General features: G+C 41.0%; 1 protein-coding gene across 2 annotated transcripts; it reads right to left on the bottom strand.

Annotated features, from left to right (window-relative positions):
- Nucleotides 1-887: 887 nt before the first annotated feature.
- On the bottom strand, nucleotides 888-26111 carry LOC131883790 (glycine receptor subunit alpha-4-like). Of its 2 annotated transcripts, none has more exons than XM_059231353.1 (9): nucleotides 25772-26111; nucleotides 23824-23969; nucleotides 19936-20006; nucleotides 17395-17627; nucleotides 16448-16533; nucleotides 12443-12574; nucleotides 6464-6662; nucleotides 4923-5751; nucleotides 888-2022 (listed from the first exon to the last, which is right to left on the bottom strand). In XM_059231353.1, exons 1-9 carry the CDS (start codon nucleotides 25810-25812, stop codon nucleotides 1768-1770), a joined length of 1992 nt encoding a protein of 663 aa, XP_059087336.1. In that variant the 5' UTR covers nucleotides 25813-26111; the 3' UTR covers nucleotides 888-1767. The 2 variants fall into 2 exon arrangements, with proteins under 2 accessions (XP_059087336.1, XP_059087344.1); XM_059231361.1 differs by having other exon boundaries at nucleotides 5184-5751.
- Nucleotides 26112-27473: the final 1362 nt, after the last annotated feature.

Below are 27473 nucleotides of genomic sequence, written 5' to 3'. Positions count from 1 at the left end.
AATTCAGATCATGCCACTTTGTGCAGAATTTTTAAATGAATAGACTGTCTCCGAAGCACTTTTATCAAGGATAGAAAATCGGGGCCAATTCTTTGAACATGTCTTTCCTGTTTTCTTCGCACATCACTTTAGTGAAGAAGAACATCGAAGGTATTGATGTTGACCACAAATCTGAAATATGGCTTTGTTCAGCTTGTCCCTGTCCCAAAAGAGATTTTACCGTTGTTATGGTGGTTCATGCCCACATTGAAGGCCCTTTCAGTGGAAAATATTACGACCCCCTGCAGTTCTTTTATCGAGCAAGTTAAAGAACTTCGAGGTCATGAGGAGACATAAGCCTCAATTTTCCTGAGAAAAAGAAGTCTTTCAATCCTCTTTGAGAGACATAAGCCTCAATTTTCCTGAGAAAAAGAAGTCTTTCAATCCTCTTTGAGGGAACTTTCGGTCCTTTTTCCGTAGATCCGAATGTGCACTACGATTGAAGACACATCTTGGCAATGGACATGGTAGAGTTGATGGTACTAGCCATTGCAAGGGTTTAGAAGGTATATGAATGGGTTCAATTTGATCCACGGTCTATTTTGAGGCTTTATTTTGAGGTCTCCGACATCTTCAAAGATCCATTTGAGCTCCTTTTGTTAAGCTTTTATCTTCTAACACCTTTCATTTGTCACCAACTACAGGCCTTTCTTTTCACAAGTAACAAGCCCAAGTGTTGTAGTGTATAACTTGATCTAAAACACGAGAGGAAATCTGGGATACACCTATTTTTTGTAGAGCGTTGTCATGGCATATTACATGAATCACCCTTATTGTGCTAAAAATTGTTGAGATGAGCGACTTATCGAGCTCGCATTCTGTAAACAATGAGGTGTACAAAGCATAACTCTGAATATAATAATTTTATTTCATGCACTTTATTTAGCGTTTCGTCAGATGTTTATGGAAAATCAAACGGTCGGTTCCATGTATTTGGAAACAAATGTGTGGGAGTTTCCCTGACAATTAGCGAAATCGATATCGACTTGAGGTATCCCAAAGAGACACCCAACGATGGATTCGTTTTTCTTACGAATAAACAAATATTTTGCTCCACAAGAAAAGAAAAAGGTCTGTTTCCTACAGATATCACAACAATCGTTTTCCTGGCCATATTACAAGACAGTCGCTTGCCTAGAAAGAAGCTTAGTACTTCATACAGAACGAAAAAAGAAAGGAACAAGTGGAACTATAAATACAATACAGATTCATGGAGTTCAAAAATGACTACGACATGGCACATGAAGACGAAGTGGTAATATTAATTATAATGCTTGTTTTTCTTGTAGGTGTTGTTGTAGTGGTGGTAGTATCAGTAGTAGTAGTAGTAGTAGTAGTAGTAGTAGTAGTAGTAGTAGTAGTAGTAGCAGTAGTAATAGTGGTAGGAGTAATATTGTTAAAAGATGAAGAAGAAGCAAAAAAGAGTGACTTCAATTCTCTTGCAAAGGCTGTTTTGTTCCCTATGGTTTGATTGTTATAATTTACTTGATTGACGCCATCTCGTTGAAGAACGGGGATTTCAAAATTGGCATTGCAAGCTGATCATCAATGAAGGAAGGAATGAATGACCTTAGAAGTTTCATTCCCTACGTGCTAGTTGCACCTGCAATTCTTTGGCATTTCAACTCTGGAGGTGGTTTCCGAGCCTGGTTTCCGCTGAACTTCAAACTGAATAAAGTCAAAGTTCTTTCGTTGGCGCTACATAATTTACGTGCTCAAGCCGCATTTTTAAGTGGGCCAGAAATCTGCGAGAAAGTGGCCCCAATAGGCAATGTTAAAAATCAGAAAGCTCAATGGGAAGATAACGAGGGCGTTGCCATCCACGTGCTCTTGATATCTCTTCATCAGCTGCTCTTGGGACTTCTTGGGCGGAGTGGGCGGTTTCCGGGCTACCATCACGGCTGACTGACCCGCCCCAACGGCCGCTGTCGCTATACAGGAATGACGAGGTTCGAGATCATCCATGGGAGAACAACAAGAATCCTGGAGGAACAAGGGTATTAATCAGATCAATCACGTACAAGAAAGTAGTATCTCAAATGCCACGAAATACTGACTAGATACCTGCGTGTTTTTGGCAATAATTTATTACTATTTACTTTTGAATAATTTTTACGTGTCTTGGAACTGTCTACATTTTCTGTTTGTGGGATTCTTGGGATGCCGTAAAGCAAACAATTAATAGTGCAATGTTAGTTTGTACGAATTGCACACTTTTTAAGTAAGTGCGAAAAAAGATGTGTTGGTCATACTCCAGAACTTTTGATACACCAATTGAGGCAACTTCAGTTAAACCACGATAGCTCGTAAATTGAATCGTAACCTGTCCCATTGTTATGAAACTTTGAAAAAAATCATATTGAAATAAGAAATTATCGTTTCAAGGCAATATTTTAAGGTTTGAAGTATTACAAACGTAAAGTGGCTTAGCTCATGTTCAATCCTCCACATAGTTGTATCCTTGTGAACTGGTATATTGCGTTAACTGTGAAGAAGATTCAGAAATATATCTTTCTGTTGGATGCTCTAAATAACAACACATCTCTTTTTTGAAAGACTTATGAGAGTAGCAATGTTGGTTCAAAGTTTGATTGCGAGATCTTCATCAGTTTGATGAGGTTTTCTTACTCTACAAAACCACATATTAAAAAGCCAAATATCCTACGATTCTTCATCTGCTCCTCTTTTTATTTCTTTTTGTTTCCACTTATCTCAGACTATTTTCAATCTCTAAGCGTTTTATGAGCCTGAAAGTCTGCCATAGATGAACATCTCAAGGTGCCTTAATCAAGGCTGCCAAAACAGATAAATTTGATTCTGGTTTCCCAGGGAATAAAGCGGGTTTTTGAGCCCTCGTGTTGCTTTGCGTTTTTCCCTTGTCACTTCCCTCCCAACTCTCGACTTGTTCTACCCTGCGTTCAATGATTTATCGCCTCGAACAATGTCATAGGCTCACTATCTGTTCATTTGGGTAAAATGGTAAAATCTAGTGGGGGAACTGATAAATCCTGTTTCCCTTGCCATCTGACATTCTTCTTTATCAAGATGAATAACCTCTCTCATTTCACACCATGCCTGTTTGTTGATGTGGCCAAATTACATCGCTTTCCTTCTCTCTCTCAACCCTCTACAAGTCATTTCCAAAACTTGTTCCTACGCTCTCCAAAAACTCAGTTCCCTAGTGTCCTAATGGTGTAACTTAATGGATGGAGTGCCAAGGCAGGTTTGTGTGTAATGCATCGAGGTTTTCCCGCTATGGGTACTGTCAGGCACTCTGTTTAAATCAGAAAATGATTCTGATCCAATTTTGCCACCGAGTTCGAGGTTGAAACCAAAGGTAACCCAGAATTGAGTACGTACTGCTTGGAGTCCATGAGTACGTTACGGTACATGCAGTATATACCTTAGTTTTCAGCTAAATAAGAAAGTGGGAACAAGACCCAGAGCCTGCTCTATCACTTTCGAAACAAAAAATAATAGTTTTTGGAAGCTTCTAGACCACGTGGTTACTGTGACGGAATAGGGTGTGACTTTCAAAGAACTTCACCTTCTCATTCGAACATTGTTGAATAGCGGCTTCTGTTCTTTTATCAAGAATAGCGTTTTAACATTGATTTGACCATTATTTATGGTTTTCCCATGGCTAATCGGACCCCAATATTCAAGTCCTTTCAAGAGGTTTACAATCACTTTCTTATCAACTGTTTCCTTCTTTTCCAAGAATGTTTAAGTGAAAATTGTCCCAAAAAGAAAGAATATGTCTTGAGTGCCAATAAAAAGAGTCACGCTTTAGCATCCAAATGAGTTGTCCGCAGCCACTACAAGTAAAAAAAAAATATCGTTTTTTTTTTTGGTGACGAGCCTCACATATTTCTATTGAAAAGGGAGTAGCATGGGAAAAACTCTTCATGTTTTCTCTTGCCCACAAGCTCTTCTTGGGAACCATAGTGTAACCAATGCTTACTTGGATATCATGCTTGGGCTTTACTTCCCCTCGATGGATCTATTTTGTGTAGTTTCAAAGGGGTAGGATCATGTTTTGGAGCATTCATTAAAGGCGGCTCAGATTGCCCAGAGTTCAAAATTGGTCTTTCTCCCTCATCTGGGAACCAAGGCAGCCTTATAAAAGAGCTAATTGACGATAGTTTGAAAATCAATAGTTTGGTCTGAAATAGCGATTTCCAAAATCTCGTCACATCGTGTTCTAAGGGCCATACTGTCAACGGTAAAAAATATGTCAACTAGGGAACTAATGTACACGTACACTTTGCATAAAAGTAGCAAAACAAACGCTAGGACTCAAAGTTCATCTATGCTATACAAAAACAGAACGTAAGCTCACGGGATGTTAACATAAGAACATAAAAATATGTACAACTGCTAATATCGCACCAAACATTGCACCACCGAACAAGCCAATGAAAGCAAATCAAAAGGACCATATAGTATAAAAGTCAAATATTCCAAGCTCAAACGAGGTTCAAGAAAATATTGGCCGCTAGACAATCCCATTCTAACCCAAATCAATTTCATGAATGGTTTTCGTACCCCAGATAAGGCAAGTTGTTTTTGAGTAACCACTATCATCAACTTTTGCACCGTTGTTCAAAGAAAACTTTGCTTACGATATAGATATTGTTTAGAAAAACACTGGAACGACATTACCCACAAAGAAACTTTGAAGGGTGGAAAGTTTCTTGATTTCCGTTTTTGCATAAAAAATCCTCAAAGGACATTTCGTTCTATGAACGCATAAGTATCAGCGTACATTTGGGAACGAGTCGGACCAGCCCTGATAAGTGCATTTTTTTGGCTTGGTGCAGTGCTTAGTTAAAAAAAAAAAAGAGTGAGAACCATACTATACTGTACATATCTACACATACAAAGCAGTTCATGCATCCTCCTGGTGTCTGTGGTGGTTTCTTCATTGCGTCTGTTCCAGTCTGATGGTCTCGAGAAACATTTGGAACACCCAAATCTCCGCCGGCTGGACCACTTGACACGCTGAAGGAGGCCTGCTTGTTGGCAGAGGCAATGTCGCCGAAAATGGGCGATAATTGCGAGTGAGAGGAAGGTGTCACATTCCAGGCAGGATGAGTTCGTCTACGATGTACATTACTACATAGCTCGCCAACCAGACATGCCTCAGTTGGAGCCACATTCGGCTCGCTATGGCTGTTATGCCCGCCTTCAAGGCCATTGGTCCGCGCCCCAAAGGCCTGCAAAGGCACCCGTTCCCCACTGCAATGATATGGACGGTGGGAATGGCCATGGAAATGATGGTGGTGGTGATGGTGTTGATGTTGGGTGGGTAGCAGACGTTGCTCGTGATCATTGAGTACCCCGCCTCGTAATTGGTTCGGTCCATGGGGTTCGTGGTTGCACAGATCGTCGGGCACGCTTTCACCCATTCGGCCATTGAGTTGAAAGGCGATACCCATCTTTCCACTGATTTGGCTACTTGGTCGTGAGCAAAGATTGATAGGCGTGGCCGGCGCGCCCATTGCATTGCCAGCTCTTTTCCCGGAGGTGGAGGTCGGACTACCATCTTGAATGGAGGAAAGCTCTTCCTCTTTTCGTTGCTGACGACTCAATCGAATCACTTGACGTAAGATAAAGGCATATTCGGCCAAGGCTCCGAACACAAGTAGAATACAGGCCAACAACCAGATCTCCAGGGCAGTCACTTGGCTCGCCACTGGAATTCGAGCTCTGAAAGAAATAAGTTTGTTTTGGGGGGTTGGTCATCATTCAATCAATCTAGGGCTCAGACAAAGATTCTCTTTCATCAACGGAGAAAAACACGTCCTGATATCCTACAAATATTTGCACACATGATGGGCTAAGTATGTCCAACGAGACTACTTCCACGCACAATAGTAAAGCATTTATAATGCCAATAATGAAAAAGACAGGACCGTTAAAGATTCATTAACGGTAAGTTTGGTTCTGAAAGCAAATGGACTGCATGTGGACGAGCTCGTTACGTTTCAGAGAACCTGTTCAAGGTCTTTGGCCTTGATCCGAACAACATACTATGATGATGATGATGATTATCAATTATTGATTTGTACTCGGGGGAGTACATATACGGTATATATAATTTTTTTTATTGATTTACTCTGGGGAAAGGTGATCAACGCTTCCGTCCAAGCAACCGAGTGTGTCTGACTATCGCAATCATTCATTCAGTCCCATTTGACTTGAAAATACCATTCATGGCTAAATTCCGTGTCAATCAATGTCAGGGACGCGTTTGCATTCTGACACATGGATCTCTCTGGGTGGGTGTTTGGAAGTATTCGCGTGACCCAATTGTTATCCAATTCGTGGGGATAACCAAGAAAAGAGGCCAGAAAGATGAGGTGTCCGTTCATAGCTGTCCCTTTTTCTGAATAGAGGGCCTAGGGATGTTGTTACTTACGTTACGTTATTGAACGTATTGATGATAACCAAACAGAGCGTGACGAGGAGAACTATCCGAGCAGGTACAACTTCAGTTGGGATTAGAAACGACACCCAAGACATGACCACGAATATGGCGGTGGGCAAATACACGTTCAAAAGATATGGGGACACACATCGCGAGAGATGTATCTCGAGTCCATATACGGAGTAATTACCTGTAACCAAAGCGGAGAAAGGGTAAGGGATGAGGACTATCGTACTCGTCGTGGATCGAGTCGAGGGTCAAGAGGTTGTCTCGGCCTTTCTAATGGTTAGAGTTAGAGTCAAGGCCAGACATTTGACCTTGTGGCCGTAGCCATGTACGTACTGTACGTCGTGGCACTCTATTCTCGTCAATACCTTTTTGAAAGGCCAAATCGAGTGCTTTGGATGCTAGAGTGGATGATGATTTGGGTACCCGTGGGTGCATTGTTGTTCTCTGAATCCTACTTTCGAGTTAAAAGATTTGTTGATAACTGGAAAATGCCATCCATGATACACAGAATTATGAACAAGATTGAACCACCCCAAAAATTAATCATTGTTAGGTGTATCTAATATATATACCGATTAGCCACGTGATTGCCACTAAAAACAAGCCCTTATCTCATTAACGACAAACCTACTGGGTTTGGTAAGCTATAGTCCTAGAAAAGGGAAAGGGAAGGAAGGGAGTGAAGTACCAGGTATTCATTCATGCCCTTACAGTTATGTCCAGTTAGTTAGTGTCGATAGGACAGTGGTAAGTCCGGTATCCGATTATTTTCTTCGTTTCTGGACGTAATTGTTGTCTCAAAATTTTCTTTAGAGAAAGATCGGGGAGGAGAATCGAACCGGGGACCTCACTCACGTAAGGACAGTGATAACCACTATGCCACCTCTCCTCTAAATATGTTTGCAGTGCTGCTGCACTACGGCAAACTCTCGGTTTCGAATTTCAAACTTAAATTGGCAGAAAAGTGTTTTCCTCAAAAATTGAATTGCCTCAGAACAGATCGTAAAACCTTTGCAAATCCTGTGATGAGAAAGGCTCTTCAGGATTTGCCACGACATTGGCCGAAACTGGGCCGAACAAGACTTGCTTTCGTCGTCAACTTCAGGGAAAATTCAAATGGGGCGTATGGCAAAAGAACATCTCGTTTCTATTTTGATACTGTAAACCGTCTAGATAAATCTAATGAAACCACCGAAATGTTACTCGTACATCTTCCTCACCAAGGGGATGAAGGAGAAGGGTTGGGCACCTTCTGTCATTAGAGCCCCGCCTTTTCAGTGTTTAGCCTTATTTAAAAAAAGGAGGGGAACAGGATGGCTCTTTATTCTGGTAGGGGAAACTTGGTCGGATCCTCTTTAGCGGGGCGATACACTGGCTACTGTTTCTTGAGTCTTCCGAAAAAATCATGAAATCTATCTAGTACGAGTCATTGTTAGGAACCGTGGTGTAATTCTGGGCTTGTTAAATTGTCATGGGAATTGGGAAAGGTCTCTTGTTCGATTCTTTTCCAAGGAAACTAAATCTACAGCCATAAATGGAGAACCAATCTTATATTTGTCTATGACCGTCCTATCATCCTCATGTGGATTCGCTGACTGCGCGTGCCTTAACTCTTAGACCCTTTTCCAGAAACACTCCTATTACAAAATAGAGAAGAACTGAACAAAAGCATTCAAGTGTTTTTTCACAGTGTGGTGTTTCTCCAGTTCTTAAAGGGCTTAGAACATGTTGCAGATGTTTCAAGGTGGGCGCATGTATTGAATTGGACATTCTTGCACTCCAATAAGGTTCATGTTTGACGTTCATTTGTTTCTTTTGTCACTGTACGTACATCCATCAGTGCAATGTTTTACAACGGAGTGAGTGTAACAAAACAAAGTGCCTCCTGCTTTAGCAACTTTTCATCATTATTTATCACAAGCAACGGTGTTACTATTGTTGCTAAAAACAAAGATACCGATCGTTCTCAGCTCGGAAAAAGCTCATATAAAAAATCTGTCAAAAATAAATATACTTCCTTTTTCTTCGTTTATATTGAGTACTACGAGTACGTAAGCGGCACGTTACATGTCACGCTTTTAAATAATTACCATAAATATGTTCTCTTTACCAAAAGGTGTAGATTGAATTTCAAATATATTTTTCAATTCAAAACTCAAAAACATCTTCCAAGTACGTGCATATTAACAAAAAAGCCAAAACTGTACAAATGAAAAGTATTCCTATCGACAACTGATTTTTGCCAAACTTTTTTTTGCAATGAGCCAAAAGTACACAGTACCGACCGTTGGTTCGTGTTCAGGAAACGGTACAGAGGAGGAATGCCAAAGTGAAACTTCAAGCGAACGATACTTTGGGGATAATCTTACGATCAGGATTTCAAAGGAAACAAGTGATTGATACATTTACGTACGTGTACTTCAAAAACAATATGACACACCTTAAAACACATTGCTTTACATTATAAACTCTTCTTTTCTCAATGCTTCTGCATTAGTCATTTAAATTTCAGGTTGACCAAATGTAACTGAAAACTCTATATGGAACAATGGCAACGCCCTCCCTACGAATATTAAAAGATAGCAAATAAAACTATGACGAAGCCCGAGAGAGAAGTGAGGGGAACCTAATAGTTCTATCTTCTTTCATTAAAGCTATGTTTAAGTAATCCTAAGAGTGCTTAAATTTGAGTCAATCAACTTTGTCGGTTTGACTCAAATTTAAGCACTCTTAGGATTACTTAAACATAGCTTTAATGAAAGAAGATAGAACTATTAGGTTCCCCTCACTTCTCTCTCGGGCTTCGTCATAGTTTTATTTGCTATCTTTTAATATTCGTAGGGAGGGCGTTGCCATTGTTCCATATAGAGTTTTCAGTTACATTTGGTCAACCTCAAGATCTTTTAATTTCAACTTCCCAAATTGTATCAGAAGTTATGCATTAATAAAAAGACAAGTAACCATTTTGATTTCTTTTTCATTTAGCGCTCATACGTAGGCATACTATAAAAGTCCCACAAAAAAATATATTAGTGCCATTGATAAGAGCTGTTTACCGTTCGGTTCATGAATTTTCCTTGTCAGGTTTATAGCTTGCTTATAAACTTTTGCGACATAGCCAAACATTTATATTGCTCTTACTAAGTGTTTCTGTTTGATGGCCTAATGGCATGTGGACTAGTCTCCGTCAAAAGGATCGTAAAATGTAATCCTAAATCTTCCGTGCACGAATGTTGGCATTGTTTGGTAAAAGTGTAAGCTTCGCTCCACATAACGTGTAGCAATCTCGTCGCTTACGGAACCATTGTCTGGAAATTACCACATGACCAAAAACAGTCTTCCTTGGATGTGGTCAGTCCTCATGAGCAACCATATAACTATGGGCCGTCTTGTATAAACACTAATTAAACACTAAGAAACGCCAGTGAAAAGTCTGACAACACAACAGATCCCCTTCAGATCATCATTTTGTAGTGCATTTCCCGTATCACTTAAGATACCAACGAAAGTTGTCGAGACTCTGTTGAAAGTACAAATGCTGGCCTACTGACTTAGCCCTTGGGTGACCCACCCACCCATCCATTTACTTACCCACTCATAACGAGCCATTGAGTACAAGAGAATCGCAAGACATAACAAAGTCATTTACTTCTGATGTGTAATCAAATCCAATTGCTTGGGAACGATCACCAAACGTAATTAATTACCACTTGATTGCATTACTTCCACAGACAGTTGCATTTCTTTGCCGCAGAGGCAATGATCAGTATCGCACGAGAATGTACTAGTAGATGGACTCTCCGTACATATAATTCACTTTAAGCCGAAAAACAGCCAACTTTTGCCTCTCTCCTTCCAAAAAGAGTCCTTTGGGCTGACGTCGATCGAGCTATGGAAACATATTCTTGATACAAAAAAGTTGCTGTGGATAGACAACACATTTGTGGGTTCAATTGACATATTTTGAGGAGATAGCAAGAAGATATGTCTGGGTCTAAAAGTGGTGAGAATCTTTGCCAGAAATTTGACGTTTTATTTGATAAAACCTTAGGTGAGTTATAAATAACTAATTTGGATTTTTCTAAATGAACTCTTGAGTCTTGCGTGACCATCAAACTACTAAATGATTCATATTTTTGTTAGCTTTCAGTGAAATCTCCCAATATAAATATTAAGCCAAAGTTTCATGTGTGACAGATGTCTAGGATGGTGAAAGAGCGCCATTCAGAAAGCTACCCGTTGCCATGATTTTGGCATGCTTATGGGCGGGTTGCCAATGGGGCACCCCCGCATGGTTTCGTGAGTGCATATTTTGAGATGCGATTTGTACCCAGTTGCACCTACTGCGAGTATCAGATAGTTTCGTCAACGCACATCTTGAAATGCGACTAGGTAAAATTCAGTACTGTCGCATTTCAAAATATGCGTTCACGAAACTACGTGGGGGTGCCCCATTTCAAGTATTGCCATGGCCCTTAGGGTTACGGCAAAGTCAATCAAATCTAAAAGGTTCGAAACAAAACTATTGCGAGAAAGCTTGGCACCAATGGCGTGGTTTTTAAACGCTCTTACCTCTAAGTTAAGGCTTGGACTTTACCAAGAATGAGCATCTGCTCACCCCTTTGGCCAGAGTATCTTTATACCGGTTGACGTCCAAGCGCCTAACTACAAGGTAAGAGCTTTAAAAAACTGGCCTCTGAACTCGTACTACTACAAGACGTGCAAAAGCGGTTGAGGTTGTCCAACTAAGGTTGGGAGAGTGAGGAAAAATCGTCCAGAAGAGTAGTCTTTGGAAAAGGCACAAATTCAACTGACAATGGCCTCAAAGTTCGTTATGATTTGGTCGTCCTATTTCTCCTGTGACAGTTTTAAGCATCGTAGGAACCCAATGCATGTAAAACTTGCCAAATCTAAAGTTCAACTTTACTTGACCCTGATTCAAAAGAAGGAAATATTGAAATGTTCACCTGTAACTGATGTGGCCGATTAAGCACAATCGAGATTTAAAATATATTTTTTCCTATTTACGAATAGGAAATATTCGTACATAATAAAACTTAGAGCTATCCTATACAAAGCAGAATTATTTAAGGATTTCGATTTATGGACTGAAAAGTCTGGAGTGTTATCCTAAACATAAGATAATCATTGCTGAAATAGAAGGTGTGCGTTTTGCCCTAAATTCATTCTACCTTTTCCATTAATGCATCCAAAAACGAGCTATAACAAAACAAAATCGCTTTGTTACTACTTTAACTACTTAGGCTGGATTCTTGGATACGGTCGTCTCCTCTGCTCTCGTTCGTTCTCTTCCTCCTCCAATTTGTTTTTCATTGTTAAGCAGGGTTTGCAAACTAATCCAAAAACAGTCAAATTAGCTATTTATCAACCGCTTCATGCCCTGCTAAATGTAACGTTAAATTTCTGAACAGGATATCAATTTGTTGACACTGTGTACACTAGCTGCCCCTCCTCCCCCTCCCCCTTCCCCACACATTTTGATCCTTTGAGGAGAGTCCAAGATCTGATCGACGGTCGTGAAGTAAGCACTGAAATATTTAGCAACTTTTCCTCCTTTGCTTACTCCGACGACCTTGATGGGCCAGTGAATATTCAATTATCTGAATGTGAGAGGCACAATGCCTAGGTATGGCTTTGCTACATGCCTCGCTCGCTAGAGGTTTGAGGTTGATCATGTAGTCCCTAATCAGAAAATCTCCCTCACTCTCATTTCTGGTTCCATTTGCCGAAGATATGCTGTTGCACAACAACTCTGTCTGTGTTAGGAAAACGATTCCATTCGCTTCTCTGTTTGCTAGACATAAGCGTCTTCCTACATCCCACACAGATGAAGAAATGCTATGTAGCATAAGTTGTCGTTGGCGCTACGGTTCCAAGTCTCGTGATCATCCTACTTACAACAAGCCAAAAGTCGGCATTTTCCACAATACTCCAACTTACTGTTTGATCCTCGGTAGGTCCTAAGAGGTCCACTGATTTCCTTGATCAAAACATTGAATGGAAGGGCTCTTTGGTTGCTGTTATCATAACTGAATTGGCCATCCAGGGTCATCTCCTGGTCATTGTAGCCGACTGAAAGGGAAGAGGGGAAAAGAACGTCATTGCTTGGAATGATCCATACTGTGGAAGGAAATCTGGCGAAGTCTATAGTAATTTCTGAAGGAGGGAAGGGACTGAGAGACATACGAAAAATGTCGTCATATTGTACGCAAACTACTACGATAAATCTCAGATTTGACAAGGGACACCATCTCGTCATTGTATATTACTATGCAACGATACTCTGATATGCCAGAGCTGTCCAATTTCCACAGATCGTAGAGAAGAAAATATATTCTTGATCTGGAACAGGGTTTTAGAACTCTGATCCCGCACAAACGGCTGTCCAAGAGAACCCGATAAAGAAAGAAACCACTAACTGATGATCGGAGCCCTTCAAGCCTCAAATGAGTGATGACCAACACTGGCTCATATCTCTTCCAATTGACTTATTTGGACCTCTAGAAAAGTGTTCCAGGTCGAGGGGTATGGCAATTTATGCCTTCAAAATGAAGCTTGGCAACCCAAAATTGCCTAATTTGGGAAGGCCTGAATTCGTTGTTGGATGGCAATCGCGACTGAGTGTTCCAATTACGTGCTTTCAAAGTTTTGCATCGTGCCCGTAGTCAAGGAGAAGTCCAATGACGCGGATGTTTATTACTAAACTCGACTAGTGGCCATTCCGGAAAAGGGACCACTTCCTCGTCTATTCCAAGATTATTGGATCCTATCTCTCATCCCTCCCGTGTATGAGAAATGAACATGAAGGCTGGAGCATCAACTTGATTTGATTGTCAGCCTCTCAGCCTCACAGCCTCTGATGGTCTATCTAATGCTATGTTCCCTCCAGTTGGGCTGGCTCAAACGAGAGCATTTTTCTTTGCACGGATGAGTGGTGGAGTGCGACACGTGGCCAAATCATTTGGTTGTGTCCTCAACCAGCCACACATGTTGTGTTGAGCTAAGTATGTCTGTATGAAGGTATGCTAATAACAAAGTGATGTGATCCATCACAGTCCGTCTATTATTGTTTCTTTCCGGTGTTTGAGCTTTAAGGGTAACAACCTCAAATGGATGTCGGTGAGCAGCAGGTGCGTTCCAACAAACCAACGGAATCTTCTTCTGCATAATCCTCATCAAAGGAATCAAGGAGGCAGAAAATATGCTTAATCGAGTTCAGTACAGAATAGAAACCCCTCTTTTGAGGAATTTTGGTTTTCTCGTGCGAGTAATAACTTGATTGGGTAATTATGCTCACCCACCTCCCATGGCGAGGAGTTTATCTGCCCATTAGAGCCTCAATGCTAAGGGCTGCAACAACACGTCTGTGTTACAATGAAACCAAGCAGAGAAGAAAATTAACTTCAGGTCATGTTGTTGTGGCAGTTATTTTCTGTTGGCGTATACATTTGTGTCTGATGGTGGTGGCTATATGCCCAGGGACCCTTATGATGATAGATCATTCGGCTTTCCATTGTCGGGCCCTATGGAACAGTATTTGAGAGTCCAACCTCGACTCACCGGTCAGATCTGGGAGGCATTCTCAAAATCTGCATATCAATTCAGGATATGTCCAACCACTAGAATAGACGAGTAGGCTTTTCAATACAATCTGATAAGGCCAATGAGTCAGGACGAGAAAGAGCGGCGAGTGCAGATGAGATTTATCTTACCGAAGGGAACACACCAGTTTCGTGAGTTCGCCCCAGGAAAGGCCAATATGTGAAATATCATCTCGAGTCCGTCCTTTTGTTTGCTCACTGGCAGGCTGCCAAGATGACTTTTGTAAATACAGGAAAGGACTGAATGAACCGCCTATATGCCAAACCAATAACCTTCGCAAGGTAGACAGAGAAGTACATGGGTACAGTGGAACATTTTCCTTTTCCACTCAGTGGGGGCCTCAGAATCCTCTGAAGGATGTTGGCCTACTTCCTTGGATCCCAAAACATGTTATCCGGGTCTTCTTTTCCACCTTGAGTACTCCTGTTTTTCGAGCCAGCTGTGCTGTCTACTGAATGGGCTATAATGGGATGGCTCATCATACCAGGGAGATTGCTCCTCTTGTTAATAATAGATCAGTTTTAAAAGCAGTTAAATATCTCAATCGTATTCAAGGTACCAAGTCAACGACGTATTGAGGTTGTCAAAACAGCTTTCAACCCTGGTAAAGATATTAGAACTTGTGTTGTAATTCTACCCCCAAAACGTTGTTTGAATAAACTTTGAGAAAGTGAAATGGCTTCCAATGGTTCGCTCATTAATTAAGCCGACCACTTCAACTTATATTTGGATGCCGAGGAGGCACTTATGATATTAGATTGGGTTGCAAAGCTGTGAGCAAATGAATGATGATAACAGCAGAAGTTCAATTGGACATTTCAAAATTTAGAAGCTATCAAACCATTTTCCGACTTTTCCATAATGGTTATTGGAGAATTGCAGAACTTAGTAAAGGGTTAACCTCAGCCTGAAAGTAAGCCTCTGGTTCTTTTGGACAAAAATGAAGGCCCTTACAATAGAAAACAACTTCTGCCAGATCAATTATGTAAACTATGTAAACGGATTTCAGAATTTCAAAAATATGTCCTACATTTCATTTAAGTCATACAATTAGAGGAAAAAGGGGATTATAGAAAATTGGCAATTTTCCAAATTAGCAGTTAAGGCAAAACAAGCATCGTCAACCAAAAAAAATGTCAGTTGAACATAATTCCGGCATTAGCTTTCTTCGTCTTCATTGTTGACAACTAAGAGATGTATATCAATTAAGTGTGAGTAGATCTGATCAAATTCAAAAGGGCAGAAGATATAAGTATGCAGTTTTCAGACGAGGTAAAAAGCTCTTCCGAAAGTGCCCCTTAGAGGTATTTCAATTTACAAATGGTTCCGCATTTGAACTATTTCAAAGAAATTGATTTCTCAATTTGATTTCCATTTCGTACCATTTCAATTGACACCATTTTGTCCAATAAGGTTATGTCGCTCTGTTAGTGATTTTTCGATCCGTTCTTGGTTTAATCAGAAAAAAATTTGAAATGCACTTGAACAAATATACTGTGAACACTTACAAAGAGAAAGCTGTTTTCATGATTTCGCTCAAATTGTAACGAAGAGTACACTGCGTAATTGATCTTTTCACACTCGAGTAATGGGACCTAAACCAAGTTTTACCAAACACAAGCCCCTCAAATATACGTATTTGATAATGTGGCCTTTCATTGCCTTGAGAATCACTTTTCTTTTTCAGAGACTGCATGATGGAACAAGAAAAGTTCACTCCCCCTGGTTTACTTCCGTATTACGGCTAGACATCCAAAGAGTCCAGAGGGAAACGTGTTAATGGTTCACATCACTGGGTGGAACACAGCTCCATAACAAACGCGGGTTCAAATGGACACAAACCATCCCAAACAACAGAAAAAAAATAATAACCACACGGATGTACGGTACAGCAGCAAACAACAGAAAAAATAATAACCACAACAACTACTACAATAACGCTTAGAAGTTGAAGCTTTTTCTTCCACTGAAGAAGATCAGCTTTCGGAGAAGCAAAGTCTCAACTTGTTGACAAAGTGATTGAAAAGGATCCTTTTGATTGAATAAGTGTAACCTTGGAATAAACCTCAAAGGCTGATTTCTTATGAAACCTCCATCAATCAGTCTTGGAATGAGGACAATCGATTTCTAGGACATCACTCATCTTATCTGCTTAACTACCGAAACGGGAGGGGCACAATTTCAAAAGACCTTTGTTAAGAAGGCTCTATTGTACGTATATTGTAACATCTTAACGCTCCTGGGGTGTTCAATACGGTGGGATGTTATCAATATTTGATGTCAGATCTATCACAATCTATTCACAAATGTCGATATAACGTAGATATGAAGCAATTAACTTACAGCTCGTCAGTTTCAGATAGCAGACGTGTTCATCCAATGGAAAACGATGGAACTTCATCCCTTTGCAAACGGTCGTCAAGTCACTCCTGGAAGGAGAGGAAAGGGGGAAAGGTCCGATTGAGTTCCTATGTTTTGAGACCCAAGAGACAAACATCATCTCTTGCCAGACATGTCTTTCCCCGAGGGGATCGTCTCTCTGTCATCGATTTCTAGCGACGAGAAATCTAGTAGCATGCCACATTTCGAATCTGTAAGTGCTCTTGAGAGCTAGCTAGATATGTATGTAGATACGAGCTGAAAAAAAAGTCGGGCTTGACTGGAAATCAATTGAAGAATGCCGAACCAAAGAAATCTTGAAACCGGAAGAAAACACCTCAAACCGTAATCTAGGCCAATATTTGGAGAGATATTGAGAGATCGACCTTAATACCACGGATAATACTGAACCAAGATCAAATGACACACTACTGTAAAATGATATCAAATCATTGTAAGGCCACAAGAAAATTTGTATCAATTCTCTTGAAGACGCTCTCTTCAATTGATATCAATTTGTGAAGCTATTCAACATTCACCTTTTCTTCGATAACTTAATAGGGCCCTTGATCACTCACTTTGTTGCCTTTTCATCTAATCATCTTTTTTTTCAGCATGGCCTTCTTTTCATATCAGCTCCCAATAGTGTGTAATTTGAAAGTCAGCTTTTGGTCGCTTAATGCCAACCTGAGCATCATTGCCCTGGGCAAATGAGGAAAAAGATTGATATTTGTCCTCAATTAGACGTTCATTATGCTGTATTGCTTTCCTTCGAGCATCATACAAAGCCAGGAAAAGAACGACGAGGGACCTGAAAAGCTTCACCAACGTGTTCAGATTTTCCTCTGGCCCTTTTTGCTTTAATTATAAACATGATACATAACAGTAAAACATTCGATTTGACTTCGAACCTGACTTTGTAGTAGAGCCTCTTCTTGTGCTTGATCTCGAGAGCTGCCACTTGATTGAGGACTTCCGGTTTATAGAAGCTGACCAAATCATGAATGATGATGTCAGGCGTCCAGAAATGATCCACCATGTCGCCTCGGACGTTGATCTCCCCTTGGGACCAATCTGCAGATTCATTGAGAATCATTCGAGGCTCGGGCCACAACAGCTTGTAAGTGAGGCGAAGGCTGATTTGCTGGAACGAGGAATGTACTACAGTGATTGGAGCAATCTCATTTCAAGTTGAAAAATCCTTATTCCACTATGAACCCGGCAGGCGAATAATGACCTTGCTCTGAAGGAAGCCTTTGCCAGATCATGGATGGATAAATGTTGTGCCAATGGGATACGAGAAAACCCATTATTTCGCCTTGGCACGGTGAAGTGCTCTGCCTACGTACGTCCTGTGACTTTTGTCCTAAGCTACAAATTGTCATTCCACTGGCGTTGCGAGGGATTCTTATTTGGAAAACAAAAGCCCCTCTTGATGCCTTTTCCTGAAGATATGGAGCACCCTAAAGCAGAGATAGATAAGTCTGGGTTCCGGGTTCGCTGGCTCCCGAGGGAATGTGAGACTACAGAAGGTTGGGATGGTCAATACCTGGTACCCACTCGTACATGTTTCCTGATGCATTTGCTAGAGGAGAGAAATGTAATTGGAATTTGATGTGTGCGAGGTAGTGCGGGAGCTTTTTGATACGTACTTGTCTGAGCTATAACTCCTGACGTGCATCAGGCTACCACAAATCATGAAGGGCCACGTGAAGAGAGATTTCTCGAAGCTAGTTTAAACAAGACTTCAAGCTCAAAAGCTTGATATGTGCACAATGTAATTTGTCTTAGCTTTCTATTGCTTTGTAAAGAAGTATTTATTTCATGTTAGAATGGTCAAAACGGATGTCAAAATTTCATGAATGTTAGCACTGATTACAAAATGAAGGTCTTGATCACTCTCGAGCATAAAAACCCACCTTCCTGTTAGTCCTTGAAGCTTCAGAAGTATTTGGGAAGTGTTGCTATCACATTATTAGCTAAACATGTGACCCAAGAAATGAATAAGTAAAAGCACCGTGATGAGATCTTTAGGGAACTTGCGGCGTCTTGTGTTGGTGAGTGAATGAATATTCTCGCTCTTTAGTTCACCAATGTCGTCTTAGATAGACATCACGATCTGAAGGGTAATTACATTTTCCCCGAGCATCCGACCTGAATTTTTAAGGAGGTCTTGGGAATTGTTTTTCGTGTGGAATCGGCCCTTCTACTTACTAACAGATACATTCAGAAAACCTTTCGTGCGAGATCTTGAACAATGTGGAGAAGGCCTCTTGAATTTGTTGAACCAATTGGTTGACCATTCGAATATAGTGTACAGTGCGTGCTAATGCTAAGAAAAAGCCCTTTGGATTGAAATAATGTTTTCGTTATTCGTCATTGATTGTTGGGGCTTTTATTTGAGATGCAGCTATTGAATCAGGATTTGGCTCAACGACATAAATTAATGTTCGTATTACTAGTGTTCTGAAGAGTCATCGGGTTGATACGTAAGGCTCGAGCCATTTCACGATTTTTTCAAAGATTCTGAAACATCATAGATATTGGTAATGATTCGCGTCTTGGCGATTAACCTCATATGACTTGAGTGTTGACCTGTCAACCTCCACCGAAAATTAAGGACTTCTCTAATCTTATTATTTTTGTATTTAGACTCGAGGATCAACATTTCAATCCAAAAATCTTGCGAGTCCTTTTCATATCAATTTTGGTTCGAAAGAGTCATGGCACTCGTAGTAAAAAAGAAACTCGTACGACTCTGGTCACATTTGTAGACCTCACTTACAGTCCTATCAATTAATGACAGACCTTTGCCACCAACATCGTTTTACCTAACGAATGAGTCAATCACATTCTACTCATGTTGCAGTATATAGAGGAACCAAAGCTGTCCTCTACGTTAATAGAAACGAATTAGGTAGCTCTACTTGGATGTAAGACTAACAAATTCAATCTTTGTGGCCGCATGATGTCTCATATCCCCAACATATAACCCTAATCTGGGATCAGGTTTCACATCTTATCTAATGCATATCGAGTAGTCTCGATTTTTCTGTGGTGTTTCTCACAAATCTCATTCCATGTACTGTATGTGGTATACGCATTCCGCATAAAGAAACACTCTAACATTCCGTGTGACAAGGTTCTCGGTCTGCTCGTAAGGTTAGCTGATCAAATCAATGGTTATTTGGTTACTTGTGGAACGGAATAAAATGGGCAGCAGTTCATATTGAGTTGGCTGAACAATTACCAAATCTTCTCACTCGTCGGTTGACCTTCCCCTCCTCGAGAGACCCTTGATCCAAAATGCAGGCCTTCTTCCTACACAATTTGATATTGCACATACATTCGTGGGCCCTGCTCTGCCTGACCCCTTTAAGCCCACATGACGCGGCGTTCTTGATTTATGATCCGTTTCCATTATTGTTTCGAAGCCCCTAATGGTCACTCACCGATCGTTGGTCGTCGATGTTGCTGATCTCGCTGACTGGTAATTTCAAATACACATCAACTGGTCCGGACACTGCAAAGAAATGAGAACACATATCACATATAGAGACCCTCTTAGAGCGCACCACTTGAGTAAATGGAACATCTTCGTCATGAGAGAGACCTCTCTTTATGGGAGGCCATTCATTTCGCGATACGAGGGATCATAAAACGTGCCAGACTTGACTCTGGGCTAAAGCTCATTTGGCCCCAGAGGATCCTAAAGTGCTCTTAACGTGGTCAGTGACCAAAGTAGTAACAATTAGGTGAAATTTATCTTCCAGGATATCTCGCCCAGCGTTAAAACCAGACCTTGGAACTGACCTCTGCGGTGTACAGTGTACAGTGTAAACGGTATACCGCACTCTATAAGCTGAAATGTTTGTGCTTGAAAAGACCTCAGAAGTGATCATTCTGCTTGGATGGATGGATAGATAGATGGGTGAATGGATGAATGGATAGACTGCCTGACAGACATGTGGATTTTGGTCCACAAACCCCGATATTGTATTAGGGCTTTCCGGAAGGCTCAACGTCAAGTGTACTCAATATGGCAGGCCTATGGATGGGCCATGAAATCTTTTATGTCACACTCAAAGTTGACTCGATCATCATTCGTTACAAAACTAAGGAAAGTCTTCTTCATTCGACGAACACGTAAAAATAGCTCCGGGGACAGATCAAAATGTTTGAAGAACGACTAAGTAAGTACACATTGAGCGAGCGCAAGAACTCTTCTTATGAACGTGAGTCTTATATACGTTCATACAGTGTGTATATCTGTATGTATCGCATCGTTCGCTATGATGGGAAATGACTTTCATCTCCTTCCCGTGCAAACTAGTAGATAGATAGGCCGAGAGAGCTCTGGATGAAGGATAGGACAAGACCAAAGACCCCACACATGGCCTGAAGGCTGAGAAGGGAGGGTCCTCCGGGAAATAAGTGTGGCTTGTGCAAATCCTTGACGAGAGCACCATGCTCAACTGGAACGCAATTACGCCACTGAGCGGGTTATGATGGATCATGGAGCACGTTCCCTATTTTGCCAAACGAATATGTCCGAGCAATGGACTTAGACCATTGAGGGTTGACTCGAACACATCAAACGACAAAGGCGGGAAATAGCGCAGATGCAGACAGACAGCTTTGATGTATCTCCATTCACATACCAAACATAGTTCTTGGTCTTGGTAGGCAGATATCAGATGGATTGCGGCATTTCACTGTATTGTTAGTTATCTCATGGAATAACCAAACCGGTGCACTCCTTTAGTTGAACGTCACTCATTTATCTCAATGGATGCCGTAAAAAATGTTATATTTATTCTTTATCTTAGTTGTTACCTCAACTCCAGGCTAGCCGAATCCAAGCGTCTTTGCAGAATTTAAATCATAGCATTAGTGGCTGCTATAACAACTTAGATGGATGAACATTGGTTCATTCCCGAGGGTAAGGTTAAGAATTAATGTTGGTTGTGATAACAGAATATTCCTCAATTGGGACACCCATCATCAGACGGCAGGCCGAGCGAAAGCGCTACCATCGGACGCCGTAGCAAACAAACAAACAAACAAACATACAAAAGCAGAGAAGAGAATTTTCAGCCGATCAAGATTTTCCGGGTGGCTAGTTCCACGCTCCCCAAGATTTTATTTCGTGGACAGCCTGCTCTCACGAGTCCGGATTGGGCAGATCGATTCAGTACGTACATGCATGACACGAACTCTGACTGATGGGGGAAAGAAACAAAATGCGTTTTTCACCCTGCTTTGATATACAAAGAACCCTGGGTGTTGCCAAGGTCAGACGGGATCGTTCATGTCCATTCGAGTTAGTGGAATAAGGCTTGACCGTGAATGTAGAGAGTCTTATATTTTGTACTATGTCATTTAAGACAGGCTTGGACGTGCCTTGTATGAACTCGTCACCGGTGCAAGGGATGGGATTTCACAATAGGTCCTCTCTAATGCTTTGCATGATTATGGAACCAGATTGTAAACGGTGAGTGAGAAGCCGTCAAGTGAAGAGCCCGCCATTTCACGGCCAATTGTCCTCCTTCTTCTCTCTTTTTCTATTTCCGTTGGACTTCATCTTGACATGCTTTATCAATTAGACTTCGGTTCCACGGCTGGCAGTAACAATTTTCTCCATACTTCAACCCAGGGATGGAAATTGAACCATGGCCAGCTAGCTCACAAGCAACCATTTCGAAAAGTTTTGGTAGATGACGTCCTCTCTTGATAAGCAATACCAAGATAATTTTGATTCAGAGTGTATTAAAATTGCTTGCTATCTTTGCCAATTTTAGTGAGGAAAGATGAGGTTGATTAATTGTACAATGGGCTGAATGTCAGATGACGCCACTATGTAAACATTCCTCACATGTATACCACCTACGCAGAGGTGATTGGATATTTGATTCTAATACCCTCAAAAGTTATTAATCCTTCTTTTGCTCTAACATAAAAAAGACAGAATGAGAAACGAGCAACCAAAAGGTTTTTTACCTTGCGCATGGACTTTCAAAATATCAAGCTTAATATAAACATCAATACCGTAACCCTAGATTATTTGGCCTTTTCCCAACACGGTCCAGAACACTAATGGAAATATCCAACTTTTCAAACCCCCAAGAGACTCCTGTCCTTCTGTAGGAACCAAACCCTCCACTTTAGTGTCCCAATACTGCAGAGCATAGCTCCGACTATGAAATCATGCTTGAGTACTTTTGAAATCGAGGACTGAGATCAGAACAGAACGAGTCCCTTTCAGACGTTTTGCCAACCCTGCTCAAAAGACCATTAACTCAGGCCAGGATAATGAGGGGACTTTGTATGGCGGGTCTAGAAGAGAGTCTGGAAATGTGTGAATGAAGACTGATTTGGACTTGCGCACGATGTTCATATCGTTTTTCACCGTCTGTTACTTCAACTGGCTCCGATCGATGACGTGGATTCGAGTTCGAATTTCGAGTTCGGATGGAGTAGCTTTCCTTGCCTGGGAAGCCAGGGTTCTCGTGGTATTCGTCTGTTGGTTAATGGTCAAACCAATTGAGGGCACAACCAACCAAAAATGATCTTTCATTATTTAAAGACCATCAGGTCTTGATATCAACGAGAGCGGGAACATTCTGCTGTTGAGGGTTTCTACCGTATATACTGGCCATTCTCTTGTACTCGTAAAAGGACACATGGACCCGAGGAGTCCAAACAGCAGCACATGAAAGGACTCCAAATAAAGAAAAGGACAAACTCAAGCACATACTTGACATCAACCCACCTTGACCCAAGGTTATGTGTAGAAGTACACACACACACACACGCCCTAGCACAAACTCATTTCATAGGGTATCGGCTTCGATCGATTGATTCTTCTATATCCCTTTGGGTCCAGAGAAAATATTATGATACCCATCTCCTTATACAATATGTGTGTAGGTATGTAGATCTCTTGTACGTTGCATTTTGAATGAGATATGCAGTATGTGAACCCAAATGGGCGTACCGTATACCTACATAGTTCCTCGTCTAGGCTCCTAGACCTGGATTGGCCAAAGCATTCATGTGCATATGATATATCGAACTATCTTGGATGTAGAAAAGTAAGGATACAGTGTGTCCAAGCATCATAAGGACAACGGACTTTCTAGTGCTGCATAAACCTTGCACAATGCACTCAGCTCGATGCCCTTGAGGGTGTAGGGCCTTGCTCAGATCTGTCTCGCTCTCTAGGATCCGACTATTACACGGCGTGTCTACTACGTAGAGCGGCAGCCTCTCACGGCCACTGACTGCTGCCTCGTGCGGGTGTGTGTGCATTTAGTGGAGTGAGCATGGTAAGTACTCACTTGGAGGAGGCACGTCTTTTCTGTAATCTTCGGGAAGGCAAAAGACCTCGGAGACAACGAGGCTCTTCTTGACACAAGCCGTGTAGGCTTCATTGGTACGAGACAAAGACGAAGACGACGACTCGGATTGAGTCTTTGCAATCGACCTGCAAATGGAAAACAGAATGTATGTGTACCTAATAGATTGAAGTCATTGTGGGATGCAAATAAACCGGGCAGTTTAACTTTTGGGTAGTTGTTTTTTTAAGGAATGGTTACAAATTATGAGATGCTTTTCTACTCTGGATGAGACTGCCCGATATCAAAAAGAAAGGAACTACTCGCTTCTGAATTGTCCAATTATGCAATACATAGCTGATCATATTTCCCTTACAAAGAGTCTTGTTTAATAAGAGAAATTGCTAGATAATAGATTTTTGACAATTCATCCGTGGACTGAATTATAAAGAGTTTTTGTACCCTTTTTGGAAGAAAAAAAAAATTACAAGAGAAAAAGAAAGGTGGCTAACCGAAAAACGATTCGATAACAGAAAGGCACTATCCTACGATCAAATACACTTTTCGTCTATACTTTAATTCCATAGGCGAAATAAACATTTATAATCGAATTTTCACAGTGGTGACAGTTGCCTCCGACCCTAAACATTTCAAAAATATATCACCATGCTTGAAGAGCGAGTACTCTAGCTGAGCAGCCAAAATACTTGAAATTGTCTTAGTTTTGTTTTTCACAATATCTCTGCTACTCAGTTTTTTAATTTGGGTCGAATTGGCCAACCCAATTCAAATGCCCGCCTTAAGTCTTGGAATAGCGCCAGTCTAATAAAAGCGCTCAAATTCAAATTTGGTTGCTTTTGTCCCCTAAAGTTTGCTAAAATCTCAACCCTGCAAATGTAGTCTGGGATCAATTCATGACTATCCCGGGCAACGGCAATGTTATGATACTTTCTATAACCACACATAAAAAAGGGCGTGCCCGAGTAAAGTTTCAAAGTATAATTTTCAATGATTTTGTCATGACTGGAACTGAAACCCATCGATTCCTTTACTATCCATGAACCGACGCTATCGACATACTTCAATTTGCCTATTCTGAGCCCATTCAACAAAGTCAGAGGATCCATTCGTTGAACAATACTAAGCATCGTGGTTACGGTTGGTTTCCAATTTTACGACTCTTCATGTAAATTTTGACTGGAAAATGCCTTGGTCTCGTTGAACTAATTTCACTAGATTGCATGTTGATTTGTGAATGAATCCCTTCCAGGGCTTAGATTCATATTTCATGAAAAGCTATGCAATAGCTCAAGGTTTAGAACAAGCAATCATGAAAGGATCAATTCAATTCATTTCCATTTTCCATTTCCTTTGCATTGAGATTTTCGCTCGACGAATCCTGCGCAATTCAGCCAACGGCAAAGAAACAACATTAATAATCGAATGCATTTGACTGCGCACGATGATGGATGGCACCTTGATATCTCAGATCTGTGTAAGTCTTTGCATGGATGGAGACATCGTAAAAATGCTCCGAGTTGCTCGTACATCTAAGATGTGCTCCAAAATGATCCTTGAAATTGATGAAGAAATGAGACTCCAAGAGCTCTTGTCTCGACTCTGGTTACCAATGTCCCGGTGGCGTGTTAGGTTTCCAAGAAATAATAGGTTAGTTCAGCACTGAAGTGGAGGCATTCGTGCACTCGAGGAACTCTAAAGCAATCCCAAAAGAATATGACGAGACTAAACATCTGAAAGTTATTTCCACGAAAAGTACCTCATTGGAAAGTTTTGACAAAATGACACGAGACAGAAGGGCTCAACTGATTTCCAGAACCTTTTGTCAACATTGGGATTGTTTCTTGAAGCGAACACCTAGTCGCATCTCTGCTTCTCGTTCCACGTGGAACGGAGCCCATTTTTCTTATCTAACCCAAGCAAAGCAACTCACCACAAGATGATGAAGATGTGGAACGCTAAGTTGGGCACCATTTTCTTTCGCTTTCAATTAGAGCGCCAAGTCATCACAGATTAAGTTTTCCAATCCTTCGCAAAGAAATGAAACCGCTCTCAAGAGCTTGATATGGACAGGTCATCATGGATCCGTAGACGATGCATCATCCTTCGCTCCTGGCTGACCGTTATTCCAGGTACTGCATTGGACTTGGACTAGATCCACAACAAAGAAGCTGTCTCATCACACTTCACCATGTCCGTTCGTTTAAGTATCCCGAGTCAAGGTAAATCAACGTGTTTACATTCGTGGAGTGACGCTTTGGAACTGTTGCGTTCGTTCCATGTCCTAAGAACGGACCGAGATCGTCTAAACTTTTGCCATCTTCTGGTCTGGAACACGGCCTTCGCCTCATCTCTCGGCCTTTCGTCAACATTCCACGGAGGCGACGAAGCGCCTTCAATCTCAGCGTCGCTCGCCCACGGCCTTCAAACCTTCATGATCTTGCGAGGAAGGCCAGGGAGGACGGTGAAGGGAAATCACGAACATCACTCTTTCCATGTTGGTAAACCTTATCAGACCTTTGCCGACTGTGGGGTTTAAAGACAATAACGAAAAACCAGAGTTTGAACTTCCGTGGTTCTCCAGTCAACAAGCCTTGATTTGTTATTCAAAATCCAGAACTTCATCAAGGTTGGCCTTTGTTTTCGCAGTTCTTCAGGATGTTGATGAGTTGGATGACGAATTCTCATTTCACCCTCTTCACTTTTCCTCAATTCTATCGGTCTGCACTTTTGGGTATGCCTCCCTTATCTTCACAATTCAAAAGTTCCTATTCAGAACATGTACGACGGAAATTAGGATGGTCTCGTTTATCTAAACGCTTCGATTAAAACCACAAATAAAGATGTCTGTTTTGTCCAGTTGGTTTTGGGTATATAGATGTGAAATCTCTCACACGACACTTGGAGCTTGGAATAAATGGAAAAAAACCCTGGTTACAAAATTGGGAGAACAGAAAGCGACAAAAATTGGGGCTCATTACTCGTTTTTCCCTCTCATCAAAGTGCTTTGAAGAATACTCAAAGTTCAACTTCGACACATTAGAGTAGAGTCAAGGAAGTTTCCAAGATTCGTAACTCCCAAAATTGCCCATCAACGTTTTTTGAAGTCTTTTTGATGTGGATCAAATTGGCAAAAATGTAATCTAAATGTAAAACAACTTGTCAAAGGCTCTGAACATCTATTGACTTTACTCGACGATCAAATATGTTTCTTTATAGTTCAAACGTGAAAAAATATTGTCACGTGTTTTAAGGTTATTTGGTGTAGAAACCTTTTAAATCCAACGCCTAATTCAATGTGAGGAGGAAAATTTTCGACCTTTCAACAGAAACTTAAAAAAAAAGTAATAGGTTTGAATGGGCTTTTATGATTATTCCCTGATTAAACTTAAAAGCCTGGGCATTTTGTCTGAAAAAGTGCAAGAAAACAACAACATTGAACGTACATGTTTTGTTCCCATCTTACCTTCAGGCTAGTTATTTCAATGAGACGGAATGTTGCCAAGCAATCAATTGTCATTGACAAAAACCATTAGAAGGATGAGTAATCGATATATTGGCCAAAACATCCTTCAACTCTTTGAAAGCATTTCAAGCATTATTTCATGCTCAAAATAACGAAATGACGATCAGTG

This window comes from Tigriopus californicus, chromosome 1 (genome assembly GCF_007210705.1).
Source record: "Tigriopus californicus strain San Diego chromosome 1, Tcal_SD_v2.1, whole genome shotgun sequence".
Taxonomy (NCBI): domain Eukaryota; kingdom Metazoa; phylum Arthropoda; class Copepoda; order Harpacticoida; family Harpacticidae; genus Tigriopus; species Tigriopus californicus.
The sequence above is the reverse complement of the archived record's forward strand: the minus strand, read 5'-3'. Positions and strand labels throughout refer to the sequence as shown.